The sequence below is a fragment of the Parus major genome, chromosome 1 (genome assembly GCF_001522545.3).
Source record: "Parus major isolate Abel chromosome 1, Parus_major1.1, whole genome shotgun sequence".
In the NCBI taxonomy this organism is placed as follows: Eukaryota; Metazoa; Chordata; class Aves; order Passeriformes; family Paridae; genus Parus; species Parus major.
Genome location: NC_031768.1, coordinates 7115668 through 7132184, shown reverse-complemented (window position 1 = coordinate 7132184; position 16517 = coordinate 7115668). Strand labels below are relative to the sequence as shown.

The 16517-nt window shown below is 37.2% G+C and overlaps 3 protein-coding genes across 13 annotated transcripts in view; 2 read left to right on the top strand and 1 right to left on the bottom strand.

Annotated features, from left to right (window-relative positions):
• Positions 1 to 16517, bottom strand: part of CASK (calcium/calmodulin dependent serine protein kinase) — a 190470-nt gene that overhangs the window by 85763 nt on the left and 88190 nt on the right. The gene's annotated exons all lie outside the window — the stretch shown is intronic.
• Positions 256 to 6601, top strand: GPR34 (G protein-coupled receptor 34). 2 transcript variants are annotated; one of them, XM_015627998.2, is made up of 2 exons: positions 256 to 376; positions 2188 to 6601. In XM_015627998.2, the coding sequence occupies exons 1-2, from the start codon at positions 374 to 376 to the stop codon at positions 3340 to 3342; spliced, it is 1158 nt and encodes a 385-aa protein (XP_015483484.1). In that variant the 5' UTR covers positions 256 to 373; the 3' UTR covers positions 3343 to 6601. The 2 variants fall into 2 exon arrangements, with proteins under 2 accessions (XP_015483484.1, XP_015483493.1); XM_015628007.2 differs by having other exon boundaries at positions 2183 to 6601.
• Positions 7458 to 13602, top strand: GPR82 (G protein-coupled receptor 82). Its single transcript, XM_015628018.3, has 2 exons — positions 7458 to 9147; positions 10327 to 13602. Exon 2 carries the CDS (start codon positions 10356 to 10358, stop codon positions 11397 to 11399), a length of 1044 nt encoding a protein of 347 aa, XP_015483504.1. The 5' UTR covers positions 7458 to 9147; positions 10327 to 10355; the 3' UTR covers positions 11400 to 13602.

The window sequence follows — 16517 nt, the reverse complement described above, 5'->3', positions numbered from 1 at the left end:
ATGACAGTACCAGCATCATTATCACCCAAAAAGCCACTGGCATTGCTCACCAGAAACAAATTCTCTGACAAAAAAGAATCGAATCTCCAGTTCAGAGCAAAACTGAGAAAAATTTATTACAGAACCTCTTCCAGCAGAGCCCAAATAAACTGGGTAGTTAAATATGCCTTTAAAAAAACAAAAACCACAAAAAACCCCAAAGCACACCAGTTGCAACACCAGCTAAAACTTCCTCTTGTTGCCAATTGTAGAGTCAGCTGGAGCTCACCACTTTCAGAGAGAAGCTGCTGGAGCTTTCTAACAAGAGGACCTGCACGTTTCTCCTCCCTGTCTTCACCAGCGGTTTTCAGAACCAGAACTTCCTAACACATAAATGGTAAGTAGATTCTTTTATACTTAAGCTGTTGTGAAATGGATCTCTACTAACATTTCTCTTAACTGCAGAGGTGTTACTGACCTCCAAATCCTTTTCTAATCACACCCAGGTTTAAGCACGTGTGCTTCCATAGAGGTGACACAACTTAGGACAGTGAAAAGTTTTGTTTCCAAACCATTTGCAGCATAATCCAAGTTTCTCCCTCATTGATCTAAACTTATCACTGCTTATACAAGTTCCCATATCAAACATTTTCATAGAAAAGCAACTTAAATGTGAAGTCATAGCAGGAGATGGGTTTCAAGATGTATCCGAAAGCATCGCAGTTTGAAATCAACCTCTCAAAATTACTTGCCCTGACAAAGTGGCAAGTATGAGGACAACTGTTTTTGAAACTGCTAATGTACCCTTCCAGTTTAATGCAATTGTAGGGTCAAAAAACATAGGATATTAAAATATTTTAGACTCTTCTCTCAAGGATTCAGATTCTGTAAGGGCATTAGGTCTTCTTAAAAATTTTACCTGAAGTGTGTCGTAATTTTTACTGCTTTGGCTGCATCACAGAACTAAATGTAAATTTGTATTTTTTAAGACCCAGCATGCAAGTTGCATGGCCTAGACAAAGATTGAGCATAAATGCTTTTTTAAGATAACATATACAACAGTGTTTTTTTGTTGTTTTATTTTTCTTTGTGACAGCTGCCAGATAACTAAGTGCCAAAACCACTTCTGAAAAATTTGTGAGATTACCAGGAAAAAACCTCTTTCCTCTGTAAAACAAAAATATCTTAAATAAACTTTTTTGCGGCATTTCTTGTTTCTATGAGAAACAAGTTGAAGAGTAAAGTTTTATCATTACTTATGAGTGATAGCCATCTCTCGAAATGCCTTCAACATGACTGCTCTCCAAACCACACACTTTTCTGGTTTTCCTTCCTTGGTCAAGGCTGACCTTTGTCTTTCACATTCTGCCTTCCTGGTCAGCAGTAAGTTTAGTGAAATTAAAAACTATCCAATGAAAACAAAGAAAACCATGAAAACAAGGAAGGTTTGAAAACAACCTGTTACTGCATTAATATGATTTCCAGCAAACAGAAGTTTATTTGTGTAATACTGATTTGTGAATAGTCAAGAAAAGGAAAAAACCACTTAAATTTATGTGAAGGTACAGATTATTAAAGACAAGCTACTGCAATAATACTGTCCCATAGGGTTACTTATAACACAGTACATAGCCAAATAAATACTAATGGATGAATGCTTTTCTAATTGAAGACCAGTGAGTCCCACATGAAAGATCTGAATTATTTAAAATTAACAAAGATGAGTTAAGACTTTTTTTAATATGTCTATGTACTTTGTATCAGCACTGAGAATACTTAGTTATGTTTATGTATCCCTGCACTTTAGGTAAAAATTTTTCTGCACAAGAAATGCTGGTACTAAGAAGCAAACTTAAAAAAATTACTTGTTCATATAGATATAAAAAAAAATTCTTAAGTTTTCAGGAAAATATAATAGTTAATTTTTAAAATAACAGAAGACAGTAATAATGCTGTAGTTACAGAAATAGTTATCTGTGTGAGTACTCTATCTAATCATTCTTGCCTGCACATTACCTAGGCTTACATTATTTTATGATATCTGTCTAGAGCTCCTTTTATTTGGCTACACCAATACTTTGGGGCATTTATTCCTTTTAGCTACTGCCTTTCATGTTTGTATCACATTAGACTGTAGGCAATAAAGCAAACAGACACATGAATGGAGATTTAATTCTTAAAATCTCTTTTTGTTTCTTTGCAGAACAGCTTTTGCAAATGATGGCTGCAGCTTCAGCTGATTTACCAACCATTGGTCCACACAAGGAAGAATTTTGGAGTAACCAAACCAACCTGACCACAAATGCCTCAGAAAGCCACAATGATGCCAGCTGTTCCTTGGATGACAACAACTCGCTTTCACTTGCTTTGATAGTTTTTTACTCCATTATTTTTCTCGTTGGATTAGTTGGAAATATTATAGCCCTGTTTGCTTTCCTGTGCATTCATCAGAAAAGGAATTCTATCCAAGTTTACTTGCTAAACGTCGCTGTTGCAGACCTTCTGCTGATCTTCTGTCTCCCCTTCCGGATACTCTATCATGCCACCAACCACTGGATGTTCGGGAGGATTTTTTGCAAGGTTGTGGGAACGCTGTTTTACATGAACATGTACATTAGCATAGTACTGTTAGGACTAATTAGTCTGGATCGCTATATCAAGATAAATAAGTCTGTGAAGCGTCCAAAGATGTTGACCACTACCCGGAGTGTGCAGATTTGTTGCACGGTGTGGGCAATTGCACTGACAGGATTTATAGTCATAGTTGCACCAGCTTTCTTTAAGAATGAGGACAGCAACTCTACCAAGTGCTTTCATTACCGAAGCAAACAGAATGCAGAGAAGACAGAAGCAATTTTAAATTATATCACTGTACTGATTTTTTGGATAGTTTTTTTCCTTTTGATACTTTCCTATGTTAAAATTGCCAAGAACCTTCTGAAAATTTCAAGGAGAAGGGCAAATTTTCCCAATGCAGGAAAATACACCAAGACAGCAAGAAACTCTTTCATTGTTCTCATAATTTTCACCATCTGTTTTGTACCTTATCACATGTTCAGGCTTGTCTACATCACATCACAGTTACAAACCCTATCCTGTTACTGGATGGAGATCATTCACACGTGCAATGAGGTGATGCTCATCTTTTCATCATTTAACAGCTGCCTAGACCCAGTCATGTATTTCCTAATGTCCAGGAGTGTCCGTAAGACTGTATTCCAACTGATTTGCAGAAAACTTCATGGAGAGTCAAGCCTAAACCTGGAGAGCACCTCAGACATAAAACTTGGCCAATACGCTCAAGAGCGATTATCTACAACCACTCCTCACTCCAGCTACTCAAGGAAGAAGTCGATGATTTGAATGTTTAAATGAATCTCTGTCCCTCCACATCACCAATTTCAGATCACAAAATCCTCTACTCTACAGCTACTAATTCTGCCTCTTTCCTCCTGTTAAGAAAAATGAGAAGTCTTACTTCTGTTAGTGAAAACAAGAACTTACTTCTCAGAAGCATTTTTTCACTCTTGTTTATCCAAGAAAACAAATTAGGAAGTTCTCAGACATTTTGTGTTGGACTAAACTAGAACACTAACTCTTTAGGGAGATTTCCATGAAGGGGTTTGAACCTGTATAAGTAAATTTGTATATACACATTAATATTAGTAGCTTGTGTATGTAAATAATAGATGAATTTTACAAAAAGTAAATTCTGTCTTATTTGAAAAATCCAGATAACATTGCAGGTTTTATGTATTTTATGGTTTTCTCTGTTTTAACAGGTTTCCAAGAGATCAGTATTTTAACTACATTTACAACCAAATTTTTAAAGAATATATTTGAGAATTTAGCAACATAAGTCTTAAAAATGAGGTGAAGAATACAACACCTATCAATTCAGTTTTAAGTACAGAAGACACTCTAAGTTTTATTAAGCAGCAAAGTTAAAGTATTCAATCCTACTGAGACACTTGTATTTCCAATATTTTAATGAGTGTCAAGGTCAAACACCTGAGGAAAAGCAAGCACAGCTCCAGAAAATTTGAACTAAATCAAGGAGAGATGATATGTGGGTATTTCCTAAGATTTCCTTCAAAATGACAAATTTGATTACTGCACAAAGTAGTTCAGCAAGGAACATAAACTCACAGAACCAAAAAGATCAGCCAAGCTCAGCCACTGGTCTGCTCCTAGATTTCCAAAGCCACTCATTCCAGCTGCATGCTTCTTCCCTGTCAGGAGACTTTTCTTTCCATGTGATGAAAATAATTTTGATAATTGCTGATGCCATGTGAATAGCAATGCAACAGCAACATTTCATAGCTACAGCTATATTCTCAGATTAAAACTAAACAGCTTGATTTATTAAGGCACAAACAGATTTCGAGCTGTAACATTTCTCAAAAACCAGAGATCTGAAGGTGGGGGATGTCTGGCACAAAGATGACTAAAGCAGCACAACCATGAAGAACTCAAACTGGCATAACAGACCAGAAAGTCGAAAGAAATAGAGGCCAGACATTGAGCTCTGTAAAATAAGGATGTATTATCATGACACATACAAACAATACTGCTCAAGTAAGCAGGTGCAAAGAAGTTGGTTTTAATATGTAACTTCTCTAATGGATCATGTGATTTTTAATGCCAAATCTGCCAAAATCTGTGGATTTTTACTAGTTCCATACTATATTCTGATTTTACAGAAGATACTCATAATACTCTGATTGAACAAAGTAAGCATAAGACTTTTAGATATAAACTTGATTTAATTTTGATGTGATCTTACATCATTCAGATTTGATGGAACTGGATATAAACATGTTAAACAAATTACAATGACTAGCCAGTCTAATTTTTTAATTTTTTTTTTTGGGTAATAAAGTATTAGGGTGTTTCTTAATCTTCAAAAGAAAGATTCCCAAAAATGTAATTTCTTAAAGATATGACGGTAACTGCCTTTTTCTTGAACATTTCAGCATAAAATGGAGGTGTTTGTACAATAATTTCTGAGTCTCACAGCAATTGCATTTCATGATCTTTTATCTATCATTTTGTCATCCTATTTTATTAATTATTCTCTTGGTTTTGTATTTGTACAGTGCAATTTTATTATGTAATGCTGTAGTTCTACGTAGTTACATGAATTCTGGTACATCTAGTAGAGTTTATAAACCACAATTTCACAAGATTTATGTATTATCTCATCATTCTTTCTTTTCTATGCTTATTCTGTGAGCAGTTGGTTATTCTGTGAACAGCAGGTCAGGGTGAGGGTGTGGGCTGGGAAACTCAGGAGAGGACAGGCATGAACAACACCAGCTTGAACAAAATGTGAATTCTAAAATTCTCTTGAAGAAAGTGTTAGATCAGAATTTTCATTTACAAGGTTTGTAATTCATGGACACAGCAGTATTGCCAAAATACCCTCAGATCTCTCTAGAGAATCAAATAGTAGTACAAGGTTTTGATACTGAAAATCCAAACCGCATTAAACTCAACTCTCCAGCCCAGAAATTAAAATCTGAAAGGGACCAGGTCTATAAGAAAATCTCTAAGAGCAGGCATAGCACAGAAGACGGGAATAGGAATGACCATATGATCTTGACAAAGTGCAGCATTAAAGGAGTAGCAGTCAGAACAAAGAAACTACCACAGAAAGCAATCAGAAAGTACTTTTGGATTTCTACAACTGTATAAATCAGTTCAAGATGTTAAGTTCAAGCTTCAAGATGCTAAAGGCAGATGTATCAACTGGCTCAGAAAGGAATTTTAAACTAGACAGCACTGCCATGTAGGAAGCAATTACTACTGACCAAGAAACAAAAGCAGGTTTCTTTACTCTTTAAAAAAAAATATTTAATCCTTATGTATTTTTTCTGCAATCAGTTTTCTGGAATTTGAGGATAAAATGCTAGGCCTTACAAAAAATACCACTGAAGAACAAATATCTTGGGAGATCTGCTGAAAGTCACACTGTGACATGTCAAATGACTATAGAATCAAGTCACACAAATAGTGTGTCTTACTTCTCCTTTTCCCAGTGCTTCCCAATTACCCGAGTCCTCAGGTGAATTTTAACATGAAGGTGATTCTATTTATTTTGCTTTCTGTATTTAAAGGCTAATTCAACACACATCCCCATAAAACAGCACAAACCTAATTTTCCTCTGTACTCAAATCTGTAAGACATACTTGAATTTCAACTGGTGAACCAAAATGTACCAGTTCTGTGCTGGTTTTGGCTGGGATGGATTTTATGATATGGGTTTGTGGTTTGGGCTTGTGATCAAAACAGAGTTGCCAAGCCAGGGAAGCTCCAGCCATTGCTAAGCAGCACCTGCACAAGAAGCAGCACCTCCCTGTCTGTCAGAACACCCCAGCAGTGAGAGGCTGGGGGTGCACAAGGACATGGTGGGGACACAGCAGGGACAGCTGAGCCCAGGGATATTCCAGAGCACGTGGTGCCATGCTCAGCAACAAAAGCCAAGAAGGAAGCTTGGCTATGCTGCTATTTCTCAGGAACCCACTGGGCACTGGTCAGATGGGGTTGTTTTCTATCACTAGTTTTTTTTGTTTCTGCCTGTATCTTTTTCTTTAAGCTTATTAAACTCCTTATCACAAACCATGAATTTCCACTTTTACCCTACCAATCCACCCTCCCAGCCCACTGCAGAGGAAGTGAGTGAATGTGTGGGATTTAGGTGCTTTCTGGGATAAAACCACAACCACATACTTTGGCATCCAGATAACAGCAGATTTGATCAGAGTGTGTCAGACAAAGCAGGAGGGAGCACCAGACAGGGAGGTCTGTTCTTCAGCACAGCAGTCACAAGAACAAGAGGGGGAAGAGCCAAAAATCACAAACAAGTTTTCTCACTTTTACCCTTCTGATTCTCCTCCTCATCCCACTGAGGGGGAGTGAGTGGCTGTGAGGGCTCACCTGCCTACCAGGGTTAAACCACAACATCAACTTTCATTTTTGCACTGAAAATATAAGTAATTATGGTTTTACCTTGAAAACTGGTGTTTCTGAGGGCAGATAAATAGTAATTATTTTGATAACACAACATGGAAACATTTAATGGAATCACTTCCCTTACAACACTGGTCAATGAAACCATAAAGGAGGAGTGCAACTTATATCACTGAAAAACAAGTAAGAATCACATTATTCCAGAACTGGAAGTTCACAAATGGAAGCTTTAGTTTGATGCTCTGACAGCACATAAAAGGCTGTGAGAGAGAGTGTCAAAGCCTTGCTGAAGTCGAGGAATTTCACCACTGAGAATTTCCTGGGTTTTCTGTTTTTAGGGCCAGAAAACAAGGTGTCTCCATATAATGATGAAATGCAACATATGCTGCCTTATTGGCAATATAAAATCTAGTACATGTATAAATTAAGAGTGAACATGTTTTGAGAACAGAGAAAATATAAATCACTGAGGTGAATGATGCACATAAAAAAAAATTATGAAGAACTTAAGGGTGAATGGCATATAAAAATGTATGTGTTCTATTTGAGTATCTTCAAATACATTTTAGATAAAACACCATTTTTAAGTTAGATGAATGGAAATAGACTACTAAAAGAATAAGGAAAGCGCTTGCTACAGCTTAGAACCCACTGTGACTGTATTCCTGGGACAGGTGGCATTTTTAAAAACTTGTAATACCTCATTACATTGCTATTGTTCTCAGTAATCCATTCCAAAATAAAGTCTAATAGACTCTAATTCATTACAAAAATCTATTATCATACAATAATGTAGAAAAAAAATGTTGCAGTTATCTCTTACAGCATGAGTTATTATCATTAAATTATAAATATTACAGGCAACTGTCAATAACCAACCAAATAATAATAGTAATTAAAAAAAAAAAACCTGCTAACTGGAATTGTTCACACCACTCTCAGTAACTTTACAGGATATGCATTCTTGTATCTAAACCTCAGTGGAACACCACAGTAACAAGGAATTCTAACATTAATTAAGTAACTATTAAACATGTAATAAATACAAAAGACTCTCTGTTAGAATGATTTTTAATATAACTATACATGCAAAAGTGGAAAACAAGGTATAATTAAATTTAACAAGAACTAGAATTAAAGTACATGAAAACTAATTACAGCTTTACAGCCTAATTACTAATATTCCACAGCAAATAAATGTAATTGCAAATGAGTTTGGCTATGAATTCAGAATAGGAAGCCAGCTTACATGTCCATTATTTTAGTAGAAAAATTAGTAATAATGAGACTGAACAATGATAACAGGTCATGAGATGAATTCTCATAGTCCATGTTTAAACAAAGCCAAACCAGCAAAACAAGAACCTTACCAGACTTCTGTTCTCATAAAGGAACTTATTTATAGGTGTTGAAAAGCCTTATCTTACAACCACAGATGTATAAGAAAGCAGAAAACCCAAAAGTCTCAACTTCTGCAGAGCTAAACAGAGTTTGACCTGTGATCATTCCTATGCTGTGGAGGAAGGAAACTGTCCTGTGTGTAACTCTGGCTGATTTGTGTAAAATGCATTTCTTGGACACTGAGTCCATTTTCCCTGCTGGAACCCTTGGATGCATCAGCTGTAAATTGCTTCCACACAACCCAACACCTGAGCAGACAGAAGAGATGTGTCCATCTGGTCACTCATGTGAGGACAGACATGGACACAGCACTACTGCACATGGGCTTTGGTGATGGCTTGTGGAGCTCAAGAGCTGTTAAATATCACTGAAAAGACAAGTTTTAAAGCATAAAATAGCAGCAGGATGGAAAGTGGGCAGTCCTAAAGAGAACCCCTCCACCCCTCCAAAGAGGGAAGCACTATATAAAGGATTGCAAGGTGCTTCTGTGCTGTACCTAAGGACTGTTACAGCTGCTCTTCTATTCTATCTCTTTTTTTTTTCCTAAATGGAGCTGATCCTGACTTAATTTTTTTGTACAGACATCACCTTTTCTGAACTTTAAATGCCTACCTGCCTCCTGACACTGTAAGAGGAAACTGTACACTCTGAAAACCTACTTATATCAGAGATAAATTTTTAACTGTTCTCTCCAGATTCCAGTGCCATCATTTTCACTGCAGCAGTGGAGATAAAACAGACACCAGACAGAAATATTTCCTCTCAGCAAAGGAAGGTGCCTGCAGCTTGTATAGGTAAGCTTAAAATTACAACTTCTTTTTTTTACCTGATGAAATTTGGTCAATGATACAAAATTTTCATTAGACTGCTAAACTGAGTAAATTCAGCAGCAACTTCATTAATTTAACTCATTATAATAAAATAATTTAATATGTTTTGATTCAACAATACATATGGAACTTAGTGTACGCTAAAATGCAAGAGTTGTGAAATTTAGTTTAATTTGCAAGTTTGTCAAACACCACATACAGCACAGTTTTTTTGCTTGGTGTCTGGGCTTTTTATCATTCCTACACTGAATCCTCTTTAGCATCTGAGTTCATTTGCTTACAGTTTTTTAAACAAGAATATTATCAATCTGTGTTTGAAATCGTATTTTTTTCCATTTGATTTGATATGAAAAAAAAAGCTAACTACGATACACTCCACTTAAATATGTATGCATATGTATGCATACAGCAGTAACAAATCTCCACTACAGGCTTGTAAGCTGAAATGTCAGTTTTTACAGAGTCATTGCACAGACCTTTCATTTCTTATTTTCAGTTTGGAAATTGAGAAAAGACTGAAAAACTAACTTGGAAAAAATTAATATACTGCAGTTTTTAACAACCATTTTATATGCTAAAAAACATAGACTGAGTTGCTAAGTATTGCTGAGTTGTACATCTGACATTAGAGCTGTGATAAAGTAACACCATATACAGACATGAGCACAGAATAAATACAGTGAGAATAAATAAACAGCAAGATTCTTGCAGCATACAGACCAATTTGTAGTTAAATGGAGGTACAGACACTCTTCTGCATTTCTGGAATTAAAGTAATTCTTTGCGCTTAATTTGCTTATTTAATTTTAAATGGTCTGTAAGTGGTTTCCAAATTAGGTTACAGATGTTCCAGAAGACTGAGAAATAAACCAAGATCACAGAAGATATTGCCAGACCTTAGCTTGAACCTTCAGCTTCCTAATTTATTTCATTAGATTCTATGCACATAAAAGCTTTGAGGTTTAACTTCTCTTCATGAAATTTCAGTGGAAGAGAATGCCCAAAGTGTAACCTCATGTAAACTTAAGGTAACAGCATCCAAGGTACACTGGAAAGTTGGGGAGACAAAGAAACAGCTGAGATAAGAGCAAAGAGATGTTAGATGCACATTACAGAAATATTAATTTTTAAACTGCGTTTCAGCTCTGAGCACTCAAGAAACACTGCCTTAAATGAACAATTCATCGTGTCTTCAGCCATCGCCAGCTACCACCGTAGCTCTCCCCATCATCTACTCCTGCCTCCTTCCCCCTGGAATCTTTGGGAACATTCTGGCCGCCTGGATATTTTCACGGAAAGCGCCCACCCGAAGGACACAGTACATTTACCTGGCCAACCTCGTGGCTGCAAATCTGCTGGTTTGCAGCACCATGCCCTTCCTGGCTGCCTACTTTGCGGACGGGCACCGCTGGCCCTACGGCTCGGTGGCGTGCAGGATCGCCCATCACCTGGGGACGCTGGTGATGCACGTCAGCATGTACGTGACCATCGCCATCCTGTGCTCCATCGCCCTCAGCCAGTACGCCACCCTGAAGAGGAACAGCGGCACACAACAGTCCCCAGCTCTCCCAGGAAACCTCCACGGGCGCCTGCTGCACAAGTTCCGGCGGCCAAAATTCGCTAAATATTTGTGTGTGGTTATCTGGCTGATTGTGATGTGCATAACGGTCACAGCCATCACGTACAACGTCCAGGAGAGGGCTCCCGCGGAGTTCTCCACGTGCTACAACATCAGGGTAGAAGCTGGTGAACGTCCTGCAATGATTGCAGGTTCCCTTGCCACTGTGTGCTTCTTTCTGTCTTTTATGACCGTTTTGTGGTCGTACTATTCTCTTACCAGACATCTGAGCAGAATACAAAAAAATACCTGTATTGGAGAAAAACATCTAATTTACAGAAGAGTGAAAAGAAACATTCTTGTCATCCAGATGATATTAACTGTCTGCTTTCTTCCACACCATATTTTTAGGCCCATTTTCTATGCACTGCTTACAGGTAATGACTGTCCAAGGTTAAACTATCTAGTGGAAATTAAAAATTTCCTTACTTGTCTTGCTGCTGCTAAAAGCAGTTTAGATCCAGTTATAACCCTTCTGTTGGATAAAACATTTAAGAAAAGTCTTTATGGCCTGTTTACAAAATCCACACCAGAACATCAAAAAGGTAACGATGATACTTTCACTGAAATGGGAAGGCATATGGAAAGATTTTCATAGACTGTAAATAATAATAAACAAATTCTAACTACCTTTAGGCAGGCTTTGCTATAAAATGGTAGATATTTAAATAAAATGGTAACATTCTGTATTTTCTTGTCAAATATTCTTGCTTGCTACACCAACATTAGCCATAATAAATCCAATGTGTTTACCCAAACTAATCCAAGGAGTTTGTACAGTGAACAGTGTAATACCCATTCATCCACGTAATACAAAAGACATTTTACATTTGACCTATGGACAGCTCCTTTTACCTAAAAAAGTCAAGGAAGAAGCCAAAATCTATACTGAAGTTGAGGACCCATTTCTCTCTTGCTATCAGTAGATGTTCTGGACACAGGCTTCCTTTACAAGAATACTGAACAAAGCACAGACACTTTCCTTGGGATGGCTGAACCATAACTGTGCTACACATCCAGTGGCCAAGTAACTGCAGCAGGACAGAACTGAGCAGTCCAAGTTTTGCAGATGGCAAAGTGCTGCTGGCAGGAATGGTTTTAGATCATCAGCTGCAAGTGTGTGTGCAAAGTGCTCTTCTAATATGCACAGACACAAACTCAAACCAAACCACTTCTGTCCTTTCCTGAAGTACATTATAGGGAATGTAGCTGCAGCTATCTCAGCACAATGCCTGCCTGGGGTTGTTTCTCTAAACACAGTTTTTGAGGCCAGCATAGGTTGAAGTCATTCCTTCTACACTTTCCTAGTCACAATCACTTGTTCCCCATTGCTTATCAAAAAGGCAAGAAAATGAATGAAACTTTGAGAACTATTAATCAAATATAACTTTGGGACAGACTGTGAGCAAGATCCCTCTCCAACACTTCTACATAGCCTCAAAACATGACATATGCCTGATTTTTTTCCTAGATAATCTGCCCAAGATGATGTCCTTTAAAGTTCTTATATGCATCAAAGCTTTTCTTGCTTCAAATAGTGAAAAAACTTTTGTGCAGTACAGGCAATTTGAGAAACTACAAATTGAGTCCTGCACTGGTCTAGCATTTGACAGAAAAGTTAATGGAGGAAAAATCCCCCAAAATTTAAAGGCATGAGGGATGAGAGAGAGTAAGAAAAACACTACAGCAAAACACAGCTCATGTGGCAAACTTCTTGCATTGCTTAGACATGCTGGTGCCAAAATCAGAAGTTAGCAGGTGACACATGAGTTGTTTAATAAAAACAATAAAACAATTCACTTCTACTGCAGTGAACACAAAATCATAAGGCAAACAGGCACAGCACCTGGTTTGCAAAGCAGGTTAGAGACCACAAGTATCTCTCAAATTTTTGGTTAAGCCATTCAAATGTGCTGCATGGGAAGCCTGCTCATTGATCAGAAGACATGAGTTTTTTGTGTGAGCAAATGACTGAAACATATAAACTTAGTGACCAAAAGTTTGTAAATGTTCAACTCCAGACACGCCAAGCAGAATAAATATGCTTCTCAGAAAATCTGCTTTGGAACATACTAACAGGTCAATAGGAAAAAGGCTGGACAAAACAAGCATGGGGACCTTGAGACAGGAAGCAGAGGCACAGGAATGAAAATAAACAGGGAGAAAAGAGCACTGCCTGAAGAAACACTGAGAAAAAATACTGAAAGTTTTGCTTTTGCAGTTTCTTGTCCATTGAATGAGGAAGTGTTCCTCAGAAAAAAATGTGGCTAGGTAGGACACTTCAACAGCACCTCTGATAGTGGTTTTGCAGCCTTAATCACTTTGCAACAATTCAATATGTACCAAAATCCTCACCAAGACGTTGCTACTGGATCTCAAGGATCTAGTAAGTTCTAGTAAACAAAAAAAAAAAACCAATTATTACTGAATGTCCCCAGAAAGCATAAAAGAAGTTTCAAAGTGAAAAGAGTGGAAGGAAAGTAACATGCAACAGATTTCTTGTTTTGGGTATTCAAAGATTGAAACAGGAAGATCATCTTAAAGAATAGATTCCACCATGGCTATTTTTTAAATAGTCAGTATAAAGTTACATAAACACACATAAATACATATATACTACTTTTACTCATTTTTAGATATGCCTAAAAGCAGAAGTGTAAGAGTATTGAAGTCTACCAGCAAAATCTGAAATGCTGAGCTACAAGCAGCTCAGGCAATGAAAGACAGAAGTGGTAAGTGAGTGCGCTCTCAGAATTTGTGTCACAGGTTAAGTTCTGTACAGTGCAAAATCACCATGCAAATCTATCCACAGATCAAGTCTCAGGTCACCTGGACCAACTAAGATGTGTATATGACACACAGTGCAGAGAATAATGCTTGGTCCCATTCCTTGCAAAAACTCCTGGTTTTGACTCCCAGTCACAGAACTACTGAACATTCATTAATCTTAACGACAGAGAAGGCAGAATACGTGCATTTTTGCTTTAGCAGGCTTATCTATTTAGATTATCACATACAAGAAACAAGTATTCATACCTACTAAGATAAAGCCATAATGAAAATTTTGGAAGTCTGCATTTTGCTGACAGGCTCACCTTGACCCCATCTGCACACCAGTTTTCTAATCAGTAACACATACAGATATTCAAACTACATGGAAATCAGAACAAAGCTAGAGTACTTGGAATGAATTAAGGAAAAAAACCCAGCAATTAAAGATCTTGATGTGATTAAATTATTCTTACATCCGTTATATTAAAAGGTATTTTTGTAACAGGGTTTTTGCAACTATGGAAAGTTCTACATAACAATAGAGGCTCACAAAAGATTGCAAAACCTCTTGATGTTTTACTGATAAAAACCATTCTGAGAAAGTTTCTGCAAAAAAAAGCCAGTGACAAATGGTACTCAAATTGCGGCAAGAGTTTTACAAGAAAAGACAAGAATCTCATTTCAGACCCACATCTCTCCCCCTTCCCTTTTGTTGTTCTCTTACATAAAGATTTCTCTGTACACAAACTGCTCTGTAATAACATTTGGTAATGGAAAAGATTCCCTTTCAATGCTGCTACTTTCAACAGCGACCACTGGGTATCCCTGACACAGCATGGTTATGACAGAATAAAAGGAATGGCTGAGTCCTCTATCAGTAGGTTGGCTGAACAGGAACAAATATTGTGGTGAGGAAAAAAGTTCTTGACATTTGCATTTCTGATGCTCAGCTGTCTTGAGTTTTCTACCTTCCTGCATCTTCTGTTTTCCTTACCATATCCAGCTGCCAAGCACTGCAGGATCACATTAACTGAGGGTGAAGCAAACGTGCAATTGTTACTGATTATAAAGCCTTTAAGCAATGGTGAAGGGGGTCAAATGATGTGCACAGGACCAAGAGACACCTGGTCTCACAGAGCAATTAGGACAAGTACAGGCCATCTTGTGAAGGCTTTCACATTTTGATTCTGTCATCAGAGGGGAATGTGGGGCACAGGGAGTTTATCCCAGACTGGAGTCACTTGGGAAAGTCAGGTGAAGTTTTTGGCAACAGACAACAGCAAACTTGAATTCTGTCTACCTTAAACTGCCTAACTTTCTAATCAGACAGGAGCTAAGGGAGCACAAAACCAGCTGAAAGACACCTAAACCTTACATGGGCGATAGGGTGCTGATTTTCCTGTGCAGCAGAAAACAACCAAGCATTTCACATTTCGAAATAACATTCACAGAAAGTCTAAAAGGGAGAAAAATGTAGCCTGACTGTATCAGCCTTACAGATTTTATTGAAGTACTTTCATCCATTCAGGTAATTTCTAATGAGGTCATTTAGTCTACTTCCTTTCAAAACAATGTCTACAGTGACATCTAGAGCCTGGATACTGCAGTTAGTTTAATGTGTTCTACTCCCAAGCCCTACAGCTCTGCACTGCTTTTGCCAAAACAAAACTTGCTTTACACTGCTTTAGACTGATACCTTAGACATTTTTCCTAACCCATGTAATTTGAGCAGGTTCATTTATAAAGATGGTATATAAAAAAACCCCTGTGATTCTGAGGTTCTAAGAGGCAGGATAAGCACTGAAATAAATTCCCACTTTACCCTTAGTGAAATGGGCCTCCCTCAGAGGCCCTTGAAGCTAAAACTTGGTGTTTTTTTTCAAGAATATTGTCCAAGAAAGACATATGGAGGTTTCATGAAGACACAGCAACATCAAGATGAGGTAATTTTGAAATTCATTTGGTATCAAAACCAAACAATTGAAAGTACCTAGAATCATCAATACAGAACAAGATGAGATATTCTACCAGCAATTAAGAGCCCATTTTTAGAATCTGTTTTAAGAAATGACTATTAAAACATGAAACTTAAAGTGTGTTACATAATAACCTTTTTGATTTTAAAAGGAAAGGAGTAGGAAGCTGGGAATGGTCTGCAATGTCTGGGTACAGAAGACCAAATGACTCCTTATAAAAAACACCAGATAATGTCTGTACTCTTCCCCCTCACAGGTCACCTGCAGGAGTTTGAACACAGTAAACACTCTCAATCTTCTCTATTAACTAAAACCCGAGTCACTTCTCAAACTGCACCATAAGAGCTTGCTAGAATTTTCCTTAATTCCTACAGCACTTGACTCTCTTAGGGTGAAACCAAACTCTTGGAGCAGTGGGAATAGCTACTTTAGGCAATGACATTAACAAAGAACATGCATATTCAAATTGAAGAGAGTCAAGTGGGTTAAAACTCCCAGCCTGTTACATTAAAGTACTTTGGGATAAACTACATCCATAAATATCCATAGAAACAGTACAAAGTTTACCAGATCAAAATCAATACGTACACACACTGGTCTTAAACACTGCATTTCTCCTCACAAACTTATTTATATTAAAGAAGTTTTCATAATAATAAATGTTTATTGGATTATCTCCAAGAAGTAGATAATATTACTAATACTGTAGCATTTAAGTGTGTGCATCTCTATGAAATCTTAGTGTGAATGAAGGCTGTCATTATGCTTTCAAACTGATGCCAATAAACTACCAATTCTAGTTTAATTTATGCAATTAATTTATATACACATTTTCCTAACAAGAAAAAAATGCAAGCAGATTCCATATGAATATTCAAAAACTAGAAATTAAACTGACTTTCAAAGCAAGTTGTAATCAAATGCATGCATAATTTGTGAATACAGACCTCCTAAATGTTCTGTATTGA

Bases quoted from the DNA above. Each gene is read 5' to 3' on its own strand.
- GPR82 (XM_015628018.3), top strand. From the start codon at position 10,356: ATGAACAATTCATCGTGTCTTCAGCCATCGCCAGCTACCACCGTAGCT.